Source organism: Euleptes europaea, chromosome 1 (assembly GCF_029931775.1).
Source record: "Euleptes europaea isolate rEulEur1 chromosome 1, rEulEur1.hap1, whole genome shotgun sequence".
NCBI classification, from domain to species: Eukaryota; Metazoa; Chordata; class Lepidosauria; order Squamata; family Sphaerodactylidae; genus Euleptes; species Euleptes europaea.
Genome location: NC_079312.1, coordinates 132,881,667 through 132,905,921, shown reverse-complemented (window position 1 = coordinate 132,905,921; position 24,255 = coordinate 132,881,667). Strand labels below are relative to the sequence as shown.

Here is a 24,255-nt window from a genome sequence, read left to right as displayed (position 1 = left end):
CAATGCAAAGTGGGAGCAAGCCACTACAGATGCTTTGCCTAGACGCAGAAGCCTTGGAGGTGTGCAGTAATTGGCCTGGCAGGTTGGGAGAGAGACACTCATATTCTGCTTCCAACCTGCTTAGTGCGCCCTCACGGCGTTCCATGCTCCACGCCCCTTATGCACATAACATCTCCTGATACCGCATCCCAATAGTGGGCAGCTTTTCGTAGCCCCTCTGCCTTCCCAAGCCTTCACAAGAGAGCCAGCGTGGTATAGTGGTTAAGAGCAGTGGTTTGGAGCGGTGGACTCTGATCTGGAGAACCAGGTTTGGTTCCCCACTCCTCCACACGAGCAGCAAAGGCTAATCTGGTGAACTGGATTTGTTTCCCCACTCTTCCACATGAAGCCAGCTGGGTGACCTTGGGCTAGTCACACTCTCTCAGCCCCACCTACCTCACAAGGTGTCTGTTGTGGGGAAGGGAAGGGAAGGTGATTGTAAGCCAGTTGGATTCTTCCTTAAGTGGTAGAGGAAGTCAGCATATAAAAATCAACTCTTCTTTTTCTTCCTTCGTTCCTCTTCCTGAGTCAGGGCCAGCTGGCAGCCCCCCCCCCCTCCCCAGCCCTCTCTTGTGCCCTCCTGGCCCAGCATTTCCTGGCTGGTGAATGTACCAGGAAAGGAGGTCTGTGTGACAGGATAGGGCCTGGCAGAGATGCGCGGATTCTGCTCCCAAGGCTGGGCCCAATAACGGGAAGAGGCTATTCTCAATGTCAGTAAATCAGATCGGGAAGATTAGAGGCTTCTCACTGCCTAATCATGAGCTACTTGAGCAGGAGAACAAGTTACTGGAACTGGGAGGAAATAGAAGCAATAAATAAAGCATGACTGTTAACATCTGGCCCTTGCCATGGGGTGAGAAGTAGCTGCAAGATGGGTTGTTTATGGTCCAGTCACTCACTTTATAGGGGCAAGAGGGCAGGAGCAGCAGAGAATGAATCTCTGTGCAAACGTGTGTGTTCAAAGGGTGCCGCCTGATGCACAAAGGCCTAGATATACGTGCAGGATTGTATGTGAACGCCATTGACCCTCAGGCTTTGTGGGTTCCTTTGTACATGCAGGCAAGCCCAGGCACAACAGGTAGGCGAGCAGGCCGGACGGACACTTCCAAGAAGAACCCAGAGCCAATTAGCACCTCTGCATTGCGCTGATCTTGTCTCTGCTCCAAACGCCCTATAGACCTGGGAGAACAAGGCATCTTGCATCAGCCACAAAGAAGGGAAGGTTTATGGAGAGCTCATAAAACACGTTTGTGCAGCTGCGCTGGGGGCCGGGGTCAGCTCTGCCGTGATGGCTTGTCACTGCCAGCGAGACTGGGCCAGATCTTCCCAGCAGCAGAGGTCACGTCGCTGACTTCCTTCCTGGTAGCGGCTGGGGAAATATTTCTTAAAAATAAAATAAAAACCAGACAATTAGCTTCTGTGGGCAGGATGAGCCAGACAAGCCCCTTACTCAGAGATGAGGCGAGGCGGCTGCACAGACGCTTTCCCAAGAACCCTTTGGCAGGGTCTCAGCCCCAAGGGCAGCAGGAGGCTGCGTCAGGGGATTTTAGGATTGGCAGAAGGAAGCTGAAAGCAGAACAGTCAAATGAAATATTTCTACCCGGAGTAGCCATGTTTGGTATGTTACAGCAAAATCAAACATGAATCCAGTGCGGCACCTTAAAGACTCACAAATTTTATTTCTGCATAAGCTTTCATGAGCTGCTCTCATTTCTTTACATGACAGGAGTGTACATCAGTTGGAGATAGTTTATACTTAGAATTACAAGCAACAGAAAGCTGGGAGTGGGGAGATGTTACAAAGAAAGACCAGTTAGAAATAATGTCTATATTCTTTCTTTTCCCTCTTGAAGCCACACCTTTTCTGTGAAGTCTTTGACCTTAGTACTCATCTCCAGCCACAACATGCATACTTAGATTTGGGTTTCTTTACAGGAGCTGTTGCTTTGGCTGTGACACTCTGTAAAGTGTCACGAACATTGGAGGTGTCATAGAAATAAACCATCATCACACAACTGCCAGCTATGTTCTTCTTCCAGGACAAGGAGGAGGCACAGACTTTCCCCCCAAAGTGAGCAGAGGCAGGACAAGAATTAGAGGCAAAGTTATTTCCTGGGAATGATACAGTGGTGATATGTATGGTTTCACTGGGTTAAGAATATGGTGCGAAACTTCCTTTTGTGCAATGTGCTAGGTTGCCAGCAGATCCTATGAGAATCTAACGAGACGTACCACACATCAGTTATCAAAAACCCAGCAGATAGCCCCAGCACCGTAGTCACAGCATTTCATGTTGCAGTGTTCCCAGAGCAGGGGCGATTATAAATCCAGCACTGCCTTCTAGTGGAGTTTCCTGTGTGAGAGATATTCCGTACACATTTTTAACATACTTATGTGCATAATGAAAATCGTTTGTGCCCTGGTGTGAAATTCATAAGCTTATAATTTGATATATTTCAAGATGGGTGTGTGGAGGCTGTCCCTGTTTGAAACTGGAAGCTAGCATTGGGTGTTTTAGTACCTGAGAGAGTAAGTCAAACCCAACAATAAGCAGTGCTGATCCAGATTTATATTCAAGACATGGCATTTAAAGGCTTTGTCCAGACAATAAAAAGAAACTTTTTTTCCCCTTTAGAATGACATCCTCATTCCAGTCCAGCACTAGCAGCAGAATATCCCATTTCCTACAATGGGCCACAGGGTGGGGAGTGTGCAGAACAATTCTGCCTTGTTGGGGGACCTGTACTCGGGATGTACTAAAAGTAGGAACAGCGCTTGCCCATAGACAATACATAACTGCCCATAGAGACTGCATGCTTGCCCAATGGAAATAGTAAAGACCACGCTTGCCAATAGGAAATAATGACACCACGCTTGCCAATAGGGAACTGTTAGACCACGCTTACCAACAGGAAACTGTTAAACCACGCTTGCCAATAGGAATTAATGACACCACGCTTTCCAATAGGAAACTGTTAGACCACCCTTGCCAATAGGGATCTGTTAGATCACGCTTGCCAATAGGAATTAATGATACCACACTTGCCAATAGGGAACTGTTAGGCCATGCTTGCCAATAGGGAACTGTTACACCCCGTTTTGATTGCTAAAATATTGTTCTAGAGCCCCTGCAAGGCATGCCACTGTTTTTTGCTGTGGTATGATTTGTTTAATGCCCGTTCCGGGCCATTTTGGGCAGTTCCGGAGGCATTTTGGCCTGGAAAGGGTTAATAAATGTTCGCTCTCTCTCTCTCTCTCTCTCTCTCTCTCTCTCTCTCTCTCTCTCCCCCCCCCCCCGTGTTTTTATTTCTAAAATATTGCTCTGGAGCCTCTGCAAGACATGCCACTGTTTTTTGCTTTGGTATGATTTGTTTAATGCTTGTTCCGGGCTGTTCTGGGCCATTTTGGGCCATTCCGGAGGCATTTTGGCCTGGAAAGGGTTAATAAATGCACGCTCTCTCCACGTTTTGATGTCTAAAATATTGTTCTGGAGCCCCTGGAAGGCATGCCACTGTTTTTTGCTGTGGTATTATTTGTTTAATGTTTTTCTCGGGATTTCATTAAAAAGGACTGATTAAATGGCTTGGCTCTGACAAAACCAGAATACTTAATAGCATTAACATAACTGATACTGTACTTATTAGATGTGTGGGAGAAATGGAGGAATCATAATGATATTCATTCTCAAAGGAAGTTAAAAATGATACTTATTATCTAATCCATTTTTTATTATAAAAATAGTGCTTTTTATTTCTGTTCTTTCTTTTTTCTTTTTCTTTTCTTTTTCTTTATTTGAATATAGATAAATGAAATAGCAAATACTTAGATTATGAGTAATATTAAATAAAGGAAAAAAATATCTTATAAACGTTTGTAACAATATTAGGATTAGCATCTTAAAGGAGATTACAATAAATGACAAGATTGAGGGAAGGCTTTCACGGTCAGAGTTCATTGGTTCTTGTAGGTTATCCGGGCTGTGTGACCGTGGTCTTGGTATTTTCTTTCCTGACGTTTCGCCAGCAGCTGTGGCAGGCATCTTCAGAGGAGTAACACCGAAGGACAATGTCAGAGACACAGACAGAGGCAGAGACACTGTCCTTCGGTGTTACTCCTCTGAAGATGCCTGCCACAGCTGCTGGCGAAACGTCAGGAAAGAAAATACCAAGACCACGGTCACACAGCCCGGATAATCTACAAGAACCAACAGGAATATTGATTCGTACTCGCATCCGAACTGCCCCTTGCAGTAAATATATGATTTCATGAAAAAACAAAGCTCGGCGGGCTGAAGGTGGGTTGATACTCGCAGTTCGAGACCTTTACAATGCCCGTAGAATTTCAGCATAGCCAACAATCGACTTGAAATCCGGACATGAGCACGTTTCGAAACTGCATTTCTGTTCTTAACGCATGCAGAGGCAGAGCCTCCGAAGTGGCTGATGACCTGGATTGACGCCGATACCACTGACAATACAAACGGGCAGATAATTCTGCTTCAGGCGTCCTGTTTCTGGGGTAGCCAGACTGGAATGAACCGAGAAGATGATGCGGGGGGCACGATTCTTGCTCCTCCTGCCGGAAATATGGGACCTGAATGATGCGCCAGACCACGAGACGCGCACTCAAACCGTTCTGAACCAGTACAAAAGAGCAAGAGTCCAGTAGCACCTTAAAGACTAACAAAAATATTTTCTGGCAGGGTATGAGCGAAAGCTCATACCCTGCCAGAAAATATTCTTGTTAGTCTTTAAGGTGCTACTGGACTCTTGCTCTTTTCTACTACTGCAGACTTTCTACTACTGCAGAAAGCTCCTCCCCTGCCAGAAAATATTTGTGTTAGTCTTTAAGGTACTCCTGGACTCTTGCTCTTTTCTACTACTGCAGACTTTCCACTACTGCAGAAAGCTCATCCCCTGCCAGAAAATATTCTTGTTAGTCTTTAAGGTGCTACTGGACTCTTGCTCTTTTCTACTACTGCAGACTTTCTACTACTGCAGAAAGCTCCTCCCCTGCCAGAAAATATTTGTGTTAGTCTTTAAGGTACTCCTGGACTCTTGCTCTTTTCTACTACTGCAGACTTTCCACTACTGCAGAAAGCTCATCCCCTGCCAGAAAATATTTGTGTTAGTCTTTAAGGTGCTCCTGGACTCTTGCTCTTTTCTACTACTGCAGACTTTCCACTATTGCAGAAAGCTCCTCCCCTGCCAGAAAATATTCTTGTTAGTCTTTAAGGTGCTCCTGGACTCTTGCCCTTTTCTACTACTGCAGACAGACTAACACTGGGAATTACATTCTGCACCAGCCTGCCAAGGGAGCGGGCGGTTTGAAGACGCCGAGAAGCTCGCGCCACCCCACCGCTTTCCTAACCCGAGGCGCTCTCTCCGTTGGAAACTACAACTCCCAGAATGCTGTGAATGCAAGATTAAAAAAAAAAACACCGCGACGCCTCAAAGCATGCTGGGAACAGTAGTCCGGTCTCCCTGGGAAAGGCGTTCTCCTTGGACTCTGCCCATCCGGAGCAAGGAAGGTGGCTGGGGGGAAAAAGACCACAGCAATGTTGCTGCTGGGCAGAAAGGTGGGGCGGGGCGGGGGCTCCGCTGTCTGCAAGGACCTCCGCGCCCTCCTCTGCTCCCGCCGCGCACACGTTGCCAGCCAAGGCGAAGCTGATCCTGGGCTCAGCCGGTCCACGCGCTGGTGCAAAGGGTTAGGGGGATACTCTTCCGAGTTAGTATTACGTAATTTGTGTTACTTAGCGATAAAAAAATTTTCTCCTATGTGTGTATTGTTTTTTGTTCATAATTTTTTTATGTTTGTTAGTTTTTTCTTTTTTTCTGTTAAAATTTTTTTTCAACAAAGGGTTAGGGGGATACTCTTCCGAGTTAGTATTATGTAATTTGTGTTAGTGATAATTTTTTTCTCCTATGTGTGTATTGGTTTTTGTTCATAATTTTTTTTATGTTTGTTAGTTTTTTCTTTTTTTCTGTTAAAAATTTTTTTCAACAAAGGGTTAGGGGGATACTCTTCCGAGTTAGTATTATGTAATTTGTGTTACTTAGTGATAATTTTTTTCTCCTATGTGTGTATTGTTTTTTGTTCATAATTTTTTTTTATGTTTGTTAGTTTTTTATTTTTTTCTGTTTAAAAAAAATTTCAACAAAGGGTTAGGGGGGACAGCTCCCTATTGGCACCCGAGCGTGGGCACCACCCGCAGCCTCCCTGGCTGTCGTCACGACACCCACGAATTGAAAGGCCGCACGATCCGACACGAGCCCCGGTATCGCTGCCAGGGAGTTGGTGCTTGTCTCGCTCCGTCTGAAGGGATGGGTGCCCTTTGGGTCTCTGAGAGCCAGGCCTTTAACAGGGCCTTAGCCCCTCCGAACTCTAAATGGCAAAGTCTTAGTGCCACTCCGAAACATTCCTGGCTCGCTGGAGTCGAACCGAGGTGTCGCAGCCGATCTGTGGCCAGCCAACATGGTACTCTTCCACCCTGGAGGCACCCACCGCATGCTCCTCTTGCTCCTGCTCTCAGGATCGGTGCTCGCCGTTACCGAACCACAAGTCTCCCCGCAGAGGCCGTGCGCCTTGTGGTGGATCTGCGCAGTGACACAGTGACTCGGCCCAGCCCTGAAATGAGGCAAGCTATGGCTCAGGCAGAGGTGGGAGACGATGACTACGGGGAGGACCCCACAGTCGATGGTGAGTCTGGGGAAAGGAGCATTGCCAGGTATGTCAAGGCAAGTGTGGCCCAGACGGCAGCCTGAGGATGCTTGGTCTCATCCCCAACAAATGATGGCAGCTTATGTCCCAAAACTTCCTTGGGCGCGCTTGCAAAACCAGCCTGCCCAAGCAATGGCACTAGGGGCATCAGAAAGCCTCTGCATAGCAGCAGCTGCCCAGGAAACGCATTGTACTGAGGACACATTATAGTTCAGGATGGAGAGGGGTGGGGCATCTCTAGTTCTCTGTGACTACAGTGGGAGGGATGAATATTGGCCAGTGCATGTCTATGTGCAAGGCTTCTCTGGGCCCCAGTAGTGATGTTAAATATATTGTATCAAATAACAGGAAACTGTAAATGAACTCATTGTTAAATGTGAGACAAGTTCTAGTTTATTTTGGTCAGAGAGTTGTATGGCAACTGGATTGGGAAGCTTTTAAACCCAAAGCTAAGTTGTTTTTGTGAATTGCACCATGGCCGTGATCTTATCCATCCCAAACACAACTGAAACCCTGGGCTTCCTTTCCCCCCCCCACCCACTTACTTACTTACTTACTTACTTATTCTCCCCTGCAGAACTGCAGAGCATAGTTGCTGACCTCCTGGGAAAGGAAGAAGCATTATTTGTACCCACTGCCACTATGGCTAATCTCATTGCTGGTATGTTTTATAGGATGCGGTCAGAGTGGTGGGGCTGTAGCAGGGAGAGATTCTAGGGGATGGGGACTGGATTACTGTAGTATTATTACTTACTGATTATATAGCACCATCAGTAAAGGGTGGGGAGGTCCCTGTCCCAAGGCACATACTCTAGACCTAGAATCACCAGGAAAGCATTTTCACTCTGAAATGAGAGCTCGTAGCAACTGTGCCTAGAGGTTATTGGAGAGAACAAAGCAAGCATTCCTGGCTGCTTTTCCCTAGATGCCTTCCATCAGTGACGTTAAGCAGGAACAGTAATATGCCCCTTTGGAGAGAACTAAATTCATCCACCTTTCTCCTATTCTCTGTCCATACCCTGTTGTCTACCCCACCCCACCCTGGATTCTCCCATTCTGACAGTTGCCCTCTCTTGTCACAGTCATGTGTCACTGTTGCAGACGAGGGGCGCAGCTTCTGCTTGGGAGGGAGGCCCACATCCATGTTTTTGAGCATGGAGGGGTTGCACAGGTAAGTTGTGCTGGGTGAGACCTTGCTGATACAATTCTGCCTTCTTTTAGCACATAGCCGTGTTATATGTTTGGCGGGCTGTACTCAAGAACAGCTGATGTTGGAGGATGCTTTCATACAGAATGCTGAAGTGCATTTGAACCTCTTGCTTTTCGTGTATTGTATGAATGTTTTTAATATGAGAGCAAATTCAGAAGAACTTCAGAATGCATATCCCAGTCATTTGTAGGCTTTACATTCACATTTGGCGCCAACTTAAATATATCATAAGAAAATTACCTGTTCCTTAGATAGTAGTAGATCACAATGGGTGTTAGTCTGTCAACAGCAGTAGAAAAGAGCAAGAGTCCAGTAGCACCTTAAAGACTAAAAAAAATTCTGGCAGGGAATGAGCTTTTGTGAGCCACAGCTCACTTCTTCAGATCATGAAAGGGTATGAGCTTCTGTGAGCCACAGCTCACTTCTGAAGAAGTGAGCTGTGGCTCACAAAAGCTCATACCCTGCCAGAAATTTTGTTCGTCTTTAAAGTGCTATTGGACCCTTAGTGGATGAGATTAATTGCCCATGGTGTCTCTTAGCTCTAAGATCCCTTCTGGGACCCAACTGAATTCACTGGCACATTGGATTCATGGGGACCCCACAGCTAGCCTCTGCAGCCGTTCTAGAGGCAGTGGCAAGGGGAGAAAAATTATGTCCAACTTAATCTGAAACAAAAAAAAAAACTGAGCAAGGAACCAAATTAAACCAAATATGCAGAGTGGAGAGGAATATCTTCCAACATGTTTCCAAGTATGTATTGGGGTGTGTGGCTGTAAAGACAGCTGCCAAGGCAAATGATGCCACTGTCTAGCAAAGTACCTACTGGAATGTGTAGGGCCTAGGTCATATGGGACCTTATTCCACAGGGCTTTATCCAGACAGGGTGATCGGAAGGCGGTAATAGATGTATGTGCTTTCCCCTACTGGCCATGTGTTTAAATTGCACCTGCTTCTTAGATTGTCAGGACTTCGTCAACTCAGATTTCACTCCTACCCCCAAACTCAAAACAGGTCTGTATATTTGAGAAATGAGACTTCATTGTAGTAAGGAGCACAAGATAGTTCCAATTAGGTACAGAACCACTGAGGGACGGTTATTCTCCTTCCTTTCTACTCAAGATAGGTGCCTTTTCGAGATCCATATCCACGCAAGAACATGGCCTCAACAGGCAGGATACCACATGTCAGAACTGAGATGGGGCCTCTAAAAGGTATCTCTATCTCGATTAGGAAAGAAGAAGAAAATACTCAGGCATTTACATTTCCTGTAAGCTTAATAGTTCCTCTAGTGCCTTCCCCAAAGCAATAAACACAATCTAGCCACAACCATCTCCCACAAACTAACATCTTTCTAAGGAACGCAGGCTGCACACACAGCATTCCTTGACTCCGTTTTATCCTTACAACAATCTTGTATGGTAGATTAATCTGAGAGAAAGTGACTGTCCCAAGGTGACCCAGTAAGCTTGAAGGCAGAGAGAAATAATTTAAACCTGTGATTTCTCAGTCCAAATCCAATACTAACCTCTGGAACACTGTTCCTAGATGAGCCCTGTATGCCTAGGCTACCTCACAGGAATCTGACCTCTTCTCTTCTTGATGTGAAACCTTCAGGATTCTTCCTAGAGAGATCACATTTCATTTACTGTATGTTTTCTAGAACTCTGAATTCTGTTGTTGGATTTAAGAAGAGCCATATTCTTGGACCAACACTTTTAAAAAATTCAGTTGATCGAGATCAGCGATTTCCTCCTACAGGTTGAGTATTCCTTGTGCGGCCTGAAGAGATTTATGAAATCATGTTAATTGGTAGCAGGGCAAACCCTTGCCATATTAATATTGGTTCCACAGAACTCTGATCCTTACCATATTAAAATATTGGTCACAACAAATTCTAGGTCTATGGAAATACTCCTGGTCAAAGTTCACTCTGTATAGTGACCTCCTTACCTCAGTGGAGGAATCTTAAAGGGATTAGCTTTAATCCACTCATCCTCTAGAATGTGTCATTGTCTTTGCTATTCCTTGATCTTGTTAATCATTCATCGTGGTATGCATTGCCTAAAGTCCATTGTCTAAAAGTATTGATCAACCTTGCTATTTATTATGTGTCCTTCTTAATAAAAACCTGAGAGCTCCACTCAGATGGTAGAGCTGGTTCTCTCACGGATCAAGATACACTTGTGTGTGTTTTCCCTTCATCGGACATCCAATATCCAGACTGATCTGAAAACTGGACCTTTTGAGCCGGCATGCAGGCATTACTCACAGGCCCTCAGCAGTGCCGCTGATGGTTCAATGCACACAAAATTATTAAAAATATTGTGTAAAATTGCATTCAGGCTATGTGTATAAAGTATATGTAAAACATGTATAAAACACAAATGATTTTTGTGTTTAGACTTGGGTCCTATCCCCAAAATATCTCATTATGTATATGCAAATATTCCAAAATACAGAAAGATCCAAAATATGGACCACTTCTGATCCCAAGCGGTCCGGATTAGGGATACTCAACCTGTACTAGAAAACAATATTAATGAAATAGTATTTGCAATCATGGCATAAATTGGAGTATTTATAGGAAGCTCCCTGGTGGATTCTGACTCCTAAATTATCTGCAGATCACACACCCCCACTTTTGTTTTTTTCTAGTGCTCAGCCATTCTGCTTCTCAACCAATTACTTTGCTCTGTGTTCCATTGATTTCAGTAGGACATGTTTCTGTTATAATGGAGTTTAGAATTAAGATGCAAGATGATTTGTGAGTTCCACCCTAGGTAAGTCTAGCAGAAGAAGGAAACTGCAAATAGCTTATACCTTCCAAACTTTTCTTTCTGGATTCCCCAACACTCCAGAACATTTCTTGCCAAAACTCAATTCACCCTCTCACAGGCAGCTACAATAACAGTCACCCATAGTGCTCCCAGTCTAAAGATTTAGCTGACCTAGTATACACATACCTTGTAGCTGATCTGGAGGCAGAAGACGAGTCTCTTGAGTTTTCTTAGCCAATTTGTCATTTGGAAGGTTGACTTTATTCCTCAACATTGATTTTCTGCATACACAAAAAATCCCCTTTACACTTTGAGTATGAACCAGGTCACATCATTAGCATTGCAGTCAAGGTTATCCAGAGAGGTCATGTGTATGTGTGTATGACTGTGAATGCAGAATTTCATTTTCTACATATATGCAGTGAATCTGTGCACCAAATTTCACCTTAAATATGGATACCATCAGTTCATTTCACTATTCCATCAGCACTAGCCATTTGTCATGTTTAGCTCTCATGTTGTTGACACAGCCTCACCCACCCATGTTGTTCTGAAACAGGTGGCTGGAGTCCATTCAGAGATATTGCAGGACCTGCCAGATGGGACCATCAGTCTTGATGAACTGGAGCATAAGATCCAGCAGATCTACGGAAGTCAGTACCACCCCCGGCCTGAGCTTATCTGCCTTGAGAATACACATTGCTCAGCAGGGGGACGGATCCTTCCCCTTCAGTACCTGCAAGAGGTGAGTATCCATCCATCTTCTGCCTGAGTCTTCTGAGCTATGGAAATTCATCACGTTTCATAGCTGGATGGTGACTTTTTGTCACTGGGGCTTGCTCAGAGTAATCAGTCACATTAGGTTTTGTTGTGGTTTTTAAATCAAAATGCCCAGCAGAATCTCCCGTGGTTGGGCTTAGTGTTAAGTAAGCAATCTCCTGTCTGGAAATGTTGGCTCCTCTGACCTTTGGCACCTGCTGCCCAGCTACACTCTAAGGCTGCCATGTAATGTTCTTCTGGAGCTAGAGCTACCGTTTGCTGATTTAATGAGGCGCCATGATCAGTGTGCTGCATAAAGTAGCCCCCCAAAGACTCATGAGGAGAGACAGGTAGCTTTGGAGTCCCTTCTTCTGCCTATTACAGGTCTTCAGGGTGCTGACTTGAGTTCCTTTCCCTACACAGGTGCACCAGCTTGCCCACCAGTATGGGTTGAAGATACACCTGGATGGAGCCCGGGTGCTCAATGCTGCAGTGGCCCTGGGAGTGCTGCCAAATCATATCACCCAGCACTGTGATTCCGTCACCCTGTGTCTCTCTAAGGTGGGCGAATGCTGCTCAGACTGCAACATGTGGTCAAGAGTGCAAGGATAGCTCCTGTAAGGTTTGGTCATGTTGCCTACTTAACCACGATCTGTCTCAAAACTCTGGCCCTTCCTTGGATTTGCAGCAGAATTGGTTGTTTTCCCAGGCTGTATATGGAAGTGGGGAAAGGAGGAGTCAACTTCTCCAACTATGGACAGGGTCTCTGGGAGTAAGTAAGGGTCGGCACACATATGGAATACCAGGGTCGCTACACAGAGGCAGTCAATGGCAAACCACCTCTGAGTATCTCTTGCCTTGAAAACCTTTCGGGGTCACTATAAGTTGGCTTCAACTTGAGGGCAAAAAACAAACCTATCAAAGCACAGTGCTCATCTCTCTTTGTGTTCCCTCAGGGTGTGGGTGCACCAGCTGGGGCCCTGCTCGCTGGACGGAGAGAATTCATTGCTGAGGCCTGGCGTGTGCGGAAGCTTCTTGGAGGTGGGATGCGCCAGGCTGGGGTTCTGGCAGCAGCTGCCCTTGTTGGATTGAGACACATGGAGGAAACTCTGAGGAGGGATCACAACAATGCTAGAAGCTTTGCTGAAGGTGCGTGTCTTGTAAGAGGGGGAGGCAAGGGTTCATCCTCAGCTGACTCAGCACCGTTAAGGTTCACTGTTCCTTCCCTCATACTCGTAGTGAACTCATTACCATGCACACATGAATCTGCCCCATACTAAGCCAGAGCATTCATCTATCAAGGTCAGTAATGTCTGTTTTGTCTGGCAGTGGTTGTCCAGAGCCTCAGGCAGAGGCCTTTCATATCTCCTACTACCCGATCCTTTAGACTAGAGATGCCAGAGATCAAACCTGGGACCTTTTGCATGCAAAACGAATGCCGTGGCTACTCTCCCAAGATGGGTCGAGACAGACTGTGGTTCTCTGGTGCCAGGCTGGGGTCCCCTTTCTGATTTTTGCAGAGAAGCTACTTCCCACTTTCTTGTGAGAATCCCTCCCCATCTCCCCCAACCCACTTCTGCTGTGATGGAACCTTCTCACGGGTAGTCTCATGCTTCCCCAGCCTTCCAACATCAACCATCTTCCCTTGCAGGAGTCTGCAACATTGGATCTCCATTGTGCTCCGTCAACCCCTCCTCTGTGGAGACCAACATCGTCATGATGACAACGTCGGCACCTTGGCTGGCTCCTGCCAAACTGTGTGAGCTCATGGAGGCTGTGAGTGCCGAGGAAGTTGCTACCACAGGCCAAGCCGTTAGCGTGCGACTCTTCCCTTGGGGTGAGCGTTCGCTGCGTGCCGTCTGGCACTGTGACGTCTCTGCTCATGACACACAACTGGCTGGAAACAAGTTGCGCTTTGTACTGGACAAGTGTGAAACTCAGAATGTACGCCTGTGATTGGTCAGCACTGGCCTGCCTAGAGAGGTAGGAGGTATAAGCCATAATATAACAGCATTGGCTCAAAGAAAAGCAGGTGTCCACTCTTCTATTCTGGCTCAGCTCTTTCATCCTTATCGGAAGTGTTGCTGGATACTTGGCTGAATCAGCCCTTGACAAAAAGCCAACAGCCTCTCTTTGGCAACCTAAATAATCTCTTCTATACTAAACACAAACAGCTTTCCACAGAAGAGGTTCTGGTCACTTAATGACCTACCACCTGTCCTGTTCCCCTGCCAAGGGTCCTCTTTTAGCCTTGCTTCCTCAAGATGATGTGGGGCTTTGTTTCTCAAGGGCGAAACACCCCCACCCTGCTTAAGTAAGGGCATCTGCCAGCAGCAGCCTTTTGTGACTCACTCTAGTGGTTGCATCGTGGTTTGTACTGTGGTTGTAGGAGTCCAATTTTGATAGTACAGATGGGGCCTACTCACTCTGCATCACGCAGTTCATGAGAACATCTGGAACCAGCATCACCAGGCAGCTTTGGGGAAGGAGCAGGAGGCCCAACAGAGCAAACAGGCTGGATTTGCTTCCCCCTGCCAACTGTGTTGCAGCCCTCTACAGAAACTTCTGAAATGGCCCAAAGCAGAGTACCTGTGTTAGCTTTGGACAAATAAATAAGCTATTAGCCAGGATGACCAATTGGAACCTCTATGGTTGGAGACAGTATACCTGTAAATATCAGCTGCTGGGAGGGGCAGCAGCAGCAGGGGAATGGTTTTGCCTATGTGCCCTGCTGTAGGCTTTCTGGTTGGGGACTGTAGGAGACAGGCGTGATGGACTCAGATGTCCTGCCCTTGGCTCTCTTACTTTCTGACGCACCCTTTTACGCAGCTGCCTGCCTTCCAGGCCCCTCTCTTGGCTGCAGCATTGTACTTTTCTTTTGCCATCATATTAAAGGTCCTTCCCTGTTTGAAAGGAACTGGCATGAAAATGGCGAGTCTTTCCGGAGCCCTTTATTTAAAGAGTTCCCACATGCATCAGAGAGGACAGACACGAGGGCAAGTTTGGCGGAGAATGAATATTAACTGCACGTATCAAGGGGCAGACCAAAGGGGGCGTGGCGGCTGCAACAAGTTACAGGGGAGGTTGCACAGCATTGGCCTCTTGCTTCCCTTTGCTCCCTCCCTCTCCAAGGATTAGATGACCACTGAACACGAATCTGGGGCCAGGCTGAGTCCCCAGGCAGCCAGGAGAAAGAGGACACCCGCCCATACTTCGGTGCCAAAGGACAGCCAAGCGAGTGCCAAGGACCAGCCAAAGGCAATGTGGACGTGCTCGAAGCGCTGCCGGCCGAACATCTGCACCGTCTGTGAATGCGGCCCTGGAGTAGCAGATGTAGATGGTGGTCCCTGCCAGTGTCAGGAGTGCTGAGCAGGGAGGAAAAGGGGAAGTATTAGTAGAGCAGCAGGTTCAGCAGCAGGCAGCCAGTTCAGCCAAATGACCTTAAGTAAAACTTCCCTGCTCAGAAAAAAGGAGCTCCGTGATTGTCCCTTCCCAGCTGTATCCTCACAACAACCCTGCAGGCAGGTTCGGCTAAGAGAGAAAGAGCGGCCCAAGGTCATCCAAGAATTTTTCTGTCTGAGCACGGGTTTGAACATGGGCCTGCCCAGTCACAGTCCAGTACTACCTATTATGCCACACTGGCTCTCTATCCAATTAACAGATCATGGGGACCAACACACTGGGGTGGCCGCCATCCTCATGCCCTGCTTGTGAATTTCCAGAGGCGTTCAGACGATTGCTTTTGGAAGAGAACAGCCTGGCCGAGATGGATCTTTGTGTGATCGACAAGCCCATAATTGTCGGGTCTCTTTAGTGAACCGGTTTCATTCCCATCTCCGTTTCGTAGCCGGCCACAAGCCCCTCGGAGAACAACCCCTTGCTTCTCTGCCTCTCTCCATGTGGAGAAAGATTTGTAGCGGCCATCATTGCAACAAGGTCATCTATAACTGACCCGGGAACATGAAAGGCAATGTCAGCTAGCGAGGGAGCGGGGTGATCCCGCTGCATTGCTTAAGGCAGGAAAGAACCTGACTCATAAGCTCTCCAGGCCGGCCACATCTGTGTCCAGCCTCAATTAATTGCTGAAAGCGCGACTGGCCCCTGTGAATCCCTACAGGGCTGCTGGCTGGCTGCGTGGCATAACGAGTTAAAGGTTTGACCAAAACACACTCATCGCATAGTACATAAATTTGAAATGATAGGAACACCAATCCCCCCCAAAAACCCACCTGTTTAAGTAGAAGTGCTCTAAGAAGTAGAACAACTTGACTGGGCTTAATAAAAATACATCCTCAACATCTTGGAAACTGCCCCCCCCCCACTCTTCCTCCAAAAACTGATCCTAAAGGCCTATTACCCAGCCTCATAAAGGGAGGGATCAGCAAGAGATCCAAAGAGAGCCACTATAAGAAAGCTCATTTGAATGACTAAAAAGATAGGACATTACTGATCATTGACATGCTGATTCATAACTACTGCAGCTGGTTGTTGTGAGTCCTTTATTAGGAAGTAGCACATCTGAGGTTCCCCAATAAATCTACACAGGAGCACCCTGCACAATTGTTTTAGTGCAACTGGCATAGATCTGTGGATGGTTTGCGCTGGGATTACTGGCAGCAGTTTACCTTTGTCATTTCCAGATTTGGCTCTAGAGCCATAGATTGTGGACTCCTGACCTAGGGTCATGGATGTGTGTGTGTAAAGTGCCTTCAAGTCACAGCTTGACTTATGGCGACCCCTTTTGGGGTTTTCATGGCAAGAGGCTAACAGAGGTGGTTTGCCAGTGCCTTCCTCTACACAGCAACCCTGGTCTTCCTTGGTGGCCTCCCATCCAAATAGTAACCAGGGCTGACCCTGCTTAGCTTCTGAGATCTGACAAGATCAGGCTAGCCTGGGCCATCCAGGTCAGGGCAGGGTCATGGTAGCTACTAGTTTTACTGAAGGGCCACTTTGCCAGTGAGGTGGGGTGGAGGGTTAAGGTCCCATTTCCGATCCTCAAAATGACCTGCTTCTGAATCCAATTGCTACAGAACACAGAAACATTACAGTGAATGCAGGTACTACAAGTTGTAGACTTAGGTCCTTTGTACACCACTAAAGATAAAATATTGTGGAACAAAGGGAGTCACAGGTGGGGGGGGGGCAGCAGCCGGCAATTAGCTTTTGTACCATTGATCCAATCTGGCCAAAGTTAGGGTGGCTGCAGGGGATGGAGGCACATCAGCCGAGGAAGCCTTGTGGCAGCAATAGGCTAGCGTGGGTCAGCTGATTCTGCCTGTCCTCTATAAAGGCTTTCAGTCAGGCTTCCTCATCCTCAGTGGTCTGAGTGATGAGGCAGCTCGCTCTCTTTGCCTTGCCCGACCTTTGCTTTGTGCTCTTTCATTCTTGACAGCCCAGAGCCAAGTCTGACACACAGGGAGTATAAATTACACATACACTCGAGTTAGAAGCTGTGTTCTGCATATATATTTTGTGCGACCTTTCCCCTTTCTGCTTCACCCCAAAATACCTTCCTCCTTTCAGTACTCTTCTTTGCTTAATTTAGAAACTAGATTTTTAAATGCTGATCACTTTGTGGGATTAACTGGTGGCTTAAGAGTTTCTTGGTTCCTTAACCCACCCTGTTCCTGGCAAACCCACACACACACAAAGGCAGGGGTGGGCCAAGTTACAGACAAGCTGCTGACTGTTCAAATATTTTTATAGTGCTCAAGTAAATGAAATACACTCATAGAACACTGATGGGGTGTGGGCCACAGGAGATCCTGGCAACCACAGACCCCACATCTCCATTTCCCCACCCCAGAAGCTAGCTCTCATCTACCCATTCTCATCACTCCAACATGGTATAATGCAGGGGTGGGGAACGTCAGGCCCGGGGGCCGTATAAGGCCCGCAAAATCATTTGGTCTGGCCCTTCGTGGGTCCAGGCAGATCTCTAGCTCAGAAGGATCTAAGACTGGCGATCCGCCCCCTCCCACGGACAGGAATAGCCTCTATTCAAGGCAGATGTGAGTTTGTTTTGCTAAGAAAAGGAACCTTTTTTCCTCCTTGCAGAAGAGTCATTAGCTATGGAGCTGCTAGGACCACCCAAGAAACTGTGTTAACCCTTTCCCAGCCGGGCCGTGGAGAAATGTATTCCCTCTGCACTACAAGAGGGCGGGGGGGGGGAGTGGTGACAATGGAGGGGTTAAAGGGGGCAGGGCCAGAATGCGCGCGCCGGGGGGGGGGGGAGTTCTTAGCCAGTGTGTCCTCATTTCATCCCTGCAGGAGCCGGCTGTAGAATCCGGCCCTGATCATGCGGAGCAGGAGCAACTCCGGTGTGCGGCTGGACAGCTATGCCCAGCTGGTGCAACAGACCATCCTGTGCCACCAGGTGGTCGAGTGCGCCACCAGTTGGATGCCTGCCTTCTTGCCTGAGTGGGTGGTCATTTGGGGCAGCTGCCTACTTGGGGCTTGGTCGGCTAATTTTTAAGTTGATCCTTTTGTATGGCCCGCAAATGATGTTATAAATATCCAAATGGCCCTTGGTGGAAAAAAGGTTTCCCACCCCTGGTATAATGGTTAGGAGCAGTGGGCTCTAATCTGGAGAACAGGGTTTGATTCCCCACTCCTCCACATGAGCAGCGGACTCTAATCTGGTGAACCAGATTGATTTCCCCACTCCTCCACATGAAGCCTGCTGGGTGACCTTGGGCTGGTCACAGTTCTCTCTGAACTCTCTCAGCCCCCCCACCTACCTCACAAGGTGTTTGTTGTGAGGACAGAAAGGGAAGGAGACTGTAAACTGGTTTGATTCTTCTTAAAAGGTAGAGAAAGTCAGCATATAAAAACCAATTCTTCTTTTCTGCCAGAATATGTTAACGAACGTTTTCCTTTTTTCTACTTAGATGGTTAGCTCCCTGAGCTTGGACAGTGTCATATATTCTGTAGAATGCCTATTATGCCAGTAGTACTACATTAATCATCATATAAGACAGCCCTAATGGAGTAGTTCCACTTCAAACTCCAGCTGGTGAAATGCACTTAGAAAACTTGGTTTTTTTTGTTTTGTTTTTAATTTTTAATTTTTATTTATGCCAAAACGAAAACAAAAACACTTGCATGATAGGAGGGGGATTCCATCCTTTACATACCAGTTTTCTACAAACGGGGTGTTTGCTTTTTTATGTGGGGGAGCATTCATATATGCAGCCCCCCAACTGCAGTCTGAAGTGGTACTAATCCCAACAGGGCTGGCAATGCCACACGTTTATTCCATTCAGACCAGCTCTAAATAACAACAGTAGTGTGCAAAGACGGCAAGGCTTTGCCTATAGCACGGCATGCTAGTTGTATCCTGTTGATATGATAAAAAAAAATGCCACTAAAACTAACTGAGGTCTTAGCAAGACCTCCCTGGCGCTTGACGCAGTGCCTGTGGGTACAGGCAGCCAAAGTTTCTGGACAGCATTTGTGCCACTGTGGCTCACGGCATTGGAGCCTCAACTGAGCAATAAGACAGCCCGAGTAACTGAAGGACCAGGAGGGGAGAGGAGGTAGGAAGAGCACAGTTCCCATGGCAATACAAACCAGTCCACAAGACAAGAAGAAAAAGAAGAGTTTGTTTTTATATGCCGACTTTCTCTACCACTTAAGGAAGAATCAAACCAGCTTACAATCACCTTCCCTTCCCCTCCCCACAACAGGTTGGTGGGTGGGGCTGAGAGAGCTCTTAATAGAACTGTGACTAGCCCGAGGTCACCCAGCTGGCTTCATGTGGAGGAGTGGGGAAACAAATCCAGTGCACCTGATTAGTGTCTGCCGCTCATGTGGAGGAGTGGGGAATCAAACCCAATTCTCCAGATCATACTCCACCGCTCCAAACCCCCACTCTTAACCACTACACCACGCTGGCACATTGACTGGCACATTGACACTTGCTGCTCTCTGGTCAACTGGCAGCTGCAACCTGGCACTAACATGGGTCCTGCCAAATACTCTCAAACAGCCAGATTTGAGCAAGCATTCAAAGACATTTTGCCATGTGCAGCAAATCCTAGAAAGACCAATCAGCTCCCCATTACATCCCCACTCATCCACCCCTCCGGTGATGGCATCACTCACCCCCCTGCAAGAAATAGCAGCCTGTGAACAGCAGAAACCGGGAGCTCCTGACCAGTGAACTGATGATGCCACAGATCCAGCCGAAGACAAGCAAGATGAGGCTGAGCGGCAGCAGGACCACGAAGGCCCGGTGCATGCCTGGCAGAGAGACAAAGTGATAAGACATCAAATTCTGGCTGTGTTTAGAAGGATGGGTTATGTGGTCTTCAGGGTCACTGCAGCCCTATAATCCTGTCCCCAGACATTTAAGGAACAAATCCATTATTTCCACCCTCCAAAATGCAGGAGCAATATTTATCTCCAACCATATTCCAGATAAAGAAGATACCAACCACGCCTTCACCCCAACAACAGCAAGGCAGTCCAAAGCTTATTTGGGGATGCCCCTTTCAGTTTCTATTTCTTCAGTTCTTAGCAAAAACCTATGTGATTCCCAGGTGCATCCTTTGCTTAGGAGCACTTTTTGGGAAAGCCAGGCTTTGAACTGGACACTACTGAGGAAGCTTGCACAGGGCGGTCTCCTAACTGCTAGAATAAGATGGCCCGAAGGTTATTTCAGGTTCAGAATGATTTAAATGTTGTCAATAGTTTTACTGGAGAAGAAAGAACCAGGAACTACAAACAGGGAAGCAGGAACCCACTTCAACCTCCCAGCAACTGAGACCCATTTCAGAAGCTACCCTTGCCCTATGCATTATAGCCACACAAAGAGATTCCCACCTCCCTTTCCAAGACCTCCTATTCTCTACTTACAGATAAGATACTGGAGTGACGGTGGAACTTGCCAGCTCTCGGTGCCAAATGGGTCAATGAGAGGCATACAGGCATTCCGTCCTGAGAAGGCAGAGAAAGGAACATGCTCAATAGGAAAAATGCAACAAACATTAGCAGGCCAGAGATTTACAGTGAGCCATGCTGGGGTGATGCCTTGCCTTGAGCAGTTCTAATCCAGGTGGGATATTCTGCAGCTCCCACAGAAACAAATGCTGGGAGGGAGAGGTGTGTGTAGCTAATTAGACTGAAGAAGACAAAATGAGCATTGTTGGCACCCTCTTTTATTAAAGTGGTTCGTTTATTTAGTTATATCCCCTTTGGGGGGTTTTCACCCAAATGGGATGCAAAACATCACTCTCCACTTCTCCATTATTGGCCGACAACAACCATGTGAAGTAGAATTGATGCCCAGGGTGGTGGTTGTTAACCAGATTTTGTGGGGAGGGAAAGGTTATTGTGAGAAGGCAAGAGTGAGTAGCCAGATGTCTGAATCTCCTTCTTCCCAAGATGTCAGATCAACATCTCCCTCTGAGGGATGCCACAGCGCCTCATTTATCCTCTGCTGGCTCTCTATCATTTCATCCCAGGTGACTCTTGACATGAAGACGAAATCACTGGGCTGGAACAAGAGCAAGCCGGGGTGCACCCCTCAGGAAGCCAAATATGTCCAGTAGACTGCCCCCTGCTGGCTGAGAGAGCAAGATCCCAGAGGATTTTGGAACAGCTTTTGCCCTCCACAGCACTGCCTTCAGCGCAAGGTGAAACCTGCAGAGGGCAACTGTAAGCAGCAGCTATACACAAGAGACAGAAGAGCTTCCTGAAAAAAGCAGGGCTCTGCCATGGAAAAGGTCTGTCGATTCAGGAGGCACAAGAGCCTCCCCTTGGGATTTAGTGAGGGGTCATTTCAACACAATCCCAAGCTAGGAGTGGAAAAGCTGGAGTGATGTTTGATGTTTCCTTTCCAAAGTGGGTATTTTGCAGACTGAAAAGATGGTTTGCCTCATTCTTCTGGGACACTTGCGGGGTGTGTGTGTGTGTGTGTGTGTGTCTCTGCCGGTAGCATCTTACAGCCCTCATACTAGTTACTGCAGCTCTCATACTAGTTACTGCAGCTAAGTATTCATTCTGTCTTCTTACCTCTGTGCTGCAACCCTCTCCTATCCTCAGCCCTCTCCAGTGTAATCCAGTTCTCTCTGGGGCTCCTAAATCAGCATCCCTTAGTACTTCTAGACCTTCCTTGCTTCTCCATCACAGGCCCTTTGCTGTAACTTCCTGCATGCTGTAACTGTTTGGAAACCCTATGGGGTTTGAGCCTTGGGATTCAAAGACCCAACAATCACCCATTGAAGGGAGATGAAGTTGTCATGCATATCTCTCTTTGCCCACTTAAGATATCATGTAATGAACTTGACCAAGTGGTCTCCGGCTCACGAAAGCTTCAGCCACAGATAAACTAGCGGTCTTTCACGGTGCCCGCAGACTCCTTGGCTACCCCCTTGGGAACCTCTGAGGGCCCACGGCCAGGGTCCCACCAGCTCTACACTGGGAGGCATACAGAGGCAAGGCACCGAGAGTCCGCCCTGTCTCCCATCCCCGTCAGACAACTAGCATAGCGGGCCATATGTCGAGATTAGGTGGGCGACTAGGGTTGCCAGCTCCGGGTTGGGAAATACCTGGAGGTTTTTGGGGTGGAGCCTGAGGAGGGCGGGGTTTGGGGAGGGGAGGGACTTCAATGCCATAGCGCCCAATTGCCAAAGCGGCCCTTTTCTCCAGGGGAACTGATCGATTTTGTTCTTATAATAATTGCTATATATAGATATAGATATGTATATATATTTAGAGATAGAGATAGAGATAGAGAGATAGATAGATAGACACACACACACAGATACAGATATATAAAAACTTTTCTTTGTAATTGAGACTCATGCTGCCTTCTCTTTCAGTCGATACTATTTCAGCACAGGTTACCTATTTTCCTGAGTTCACCACCTGGAGGTTGGCAACCTTATGGGCGACGGACCTGGGGCAGATCGCATAGTCAGTGCAGCAAAAAATAAGTGCTTTCCATTGAAGCACCCACAGGGAAAGAGAACGCTGGTGGGACGCAAGAGATTGTCGGGGACCACCACAGCCTCCCAGCCCCCGCTCCCCGGCCAAAACCATCCGAAGCCCCACGAGCGTTAGGACGGCGTTTCTTCAAACAGGGGTTAGGTAAGGTAAAGGTCCCCTGTGCAAGCACCAGGTCATTCCTGACCCATGGGGTGATGTCACATCCCGACGTTTCCAAGGCAGACTTTGTTTGTGGGGTGGTTTGCCAGTGCCTTCCCCAGTCATCTTCCCTTTACCCCCAGCAAGCTGGGTCCTCATTTCACTGACCTCAGAAGGATGGAAGGCTGAGTCAACCTTGAGCCGGATACCTGAAACGAACTTCCGTCGGGATCAAACGGGTTACCACACTTGTATTCCCAGCAATGTATTAAGAGTTTGAAAACATTTTAAAAAATACTGTTCGCACTTTCTATGTATTCCCACGATGTCTTAAGAGTTTGAAAACGTTATAAAAAATCCTGTTCGCACTTTGTTTGGCCCCTTTCGCTGTGAAGACGTCTTCCAACCATTTATAAGCCGTGGTATCCAAAAACCCTTTTAAAGCGATGTTTTTTTATAACATTTTCAAACTCTTAAGACATCGCTGGGAATACAAGACGTCTTCCAACCATTTATAAGCCGTGGTATCCAAAAACCCTAAAGCGATGTCTTTTTATCACATTTTCAAACTCTTAAGACATTGCTGGGAATACAAGACGTCTTCCAACCATTTATCAGCCGGGGTATCCAAAAACCCTAAAGCGATGTTTTTTTATAACATTTTCAAACTCTTAAGACATCGCTGGGAATACAAGACGTCTCCCAACCATTTATAAGCCGTGGTATCCAAAAACCCTAAAGCGATGTTTTTTTATAACATTTTCAAACTCTTAAGACATCGCTGGGAATACAAGACGTCTCCCAACCATTTATAAGCCGTGGTATCCAAAAACCCTAAAGCGATGTTTTTTTATAACATTTTCAAACTCTTAATACATCGCTGGGAATACAAGACGTCTTCCAACCATTTATCAGCCGGGGTATCCAAAAACCCTTTTAAAGCGATGTTTTTTTTATAACATTTTCAAACTCTTAAGACATCGCTGGGAATACAAGACGCCTTCCAACCATTTATCAGCCGGGGTATCCAAAAACCCTAAAGCGATGTTTTTTGTCACATTTTCAAACTCTTAAGACATCGCAGGCACTAAACTCCCGCCCGTGGGGCGGCCCGTCGGAAGAGCGCGCGGAGCAGCCTCCTACCTTCGCACAGGCGCCAGAGTCCGGAATGGGAGCTCAGCCGCTCGGCCTCCCCAGCGCTGCCGCTGCGCCCCGCCGCCTCCACGCGGATCAGGTACCAGTAGTCGGTGCCCACGGCCGCGGCCAAGAGGCCGAAGCTGAGGATCCCGCTCAGCGCCGCGCCCAGGCAGAGGGCGCCCGGAGACGCCGCGCCCGCCCCCATCCCCAGGCGTCCCCGGCCAGAGTCCCGCGCTCGTCCCGCAGGCAGCCGCCGGCGCCGGACTGGCACACGTGCAGAAGGTCCGCCCCGAGCTGTTGGCCGCAGCGGTCCAAGCGGCAGACGCGCAAAGCGCCCGGCCCCGCTCCGGAGGGGAGGCGCGACCGAAGCCGGGCGTCGAGTCCCACCTGGCCCGTGGGCCAGGCAGCGAAGGCGAGGCGAAAGCAGGAGAGCCTGCCCACCGGCTTCTGTCTGTGTGCGCGCTCAGAAGCAAGTCCCACTGAGTGCAACATGAATAGCATCTGGCCTCCGGAGGCCAGGTC

At 47.7% G+C, this 24,255-nt stretch overlaps 2 protein-coding genes across 2 annotated transcripts; one reads left to right on the top strand and one right to left on the bottom strand.

Moving 5' to 3' along the window:
• The first annotated feature begins 4,584 nt into the window (after positions 1-4,584).
• Positions 4,585-13,461, top strand: LOC130476638 (uncharacterized). The gene is made up of 8 exons (XM_056848603.1): positions 4,585-4,682; positions 6,254-6,738; positions 7,337-7,420; positions 7,842-7,930; positions 11,306-11,491; positions 11,929-12,066; positions 12,462-12,654; positions 13,157-13,461. The coding sequence occupies exons 1-8, from the start codon at positions 4,585-4,587 to the stop codon at positions 13,459-13,461; spliced, it is 1,578 nt and encodes a 525-aa protein (XP_056704581.1).
• Positions 13,462-14,639: 1,178 nt separating this feature from the next.
• Positions 14,640-23,938, bottom strand: TMEM235 (transmembrane protein 235). Its single transcript, XM_056848593.1, is given in 5 exon segments — positions 14,640-14,811; positions 14,813-14,870; positions 19,612-19,749; positions 20,365-20,445; positions 23,740-23,938. Coding segments are annotated over 5 exon segments (648 nt in total).
• Positions 23,939-24,255: the final 317 nt, after the last annotated feature.

What these genes read in the sequence shown, in the direction of transcription:
- LOC130476638 (XM_056848603.1), top strand. Translation starts at nt 4,585, where the DNA reads ATGATGCGGGGGGCACGATTCTTGCTCCTCCTGCCGGAAATATGGGAC. An exon ending in AGCATGGAGGGGTTGCACAG is followed by an intron (nt 7,931 to 11,305) that starts GTAAGTTGTGCT and finishes GTTCTGAAACAG; the next exon opens with GTGGCTGGAGTCCATTCAGA. An exon ending in TGCTAGAAGCTTTGCTGAAG is followed by an intron (nt 12,655 to 13,156) that starts GTGCGTGTCTTG and finishes CTTCCCTTGCAG; the next exon opens with GAGTCTGCAACATTGGATCT.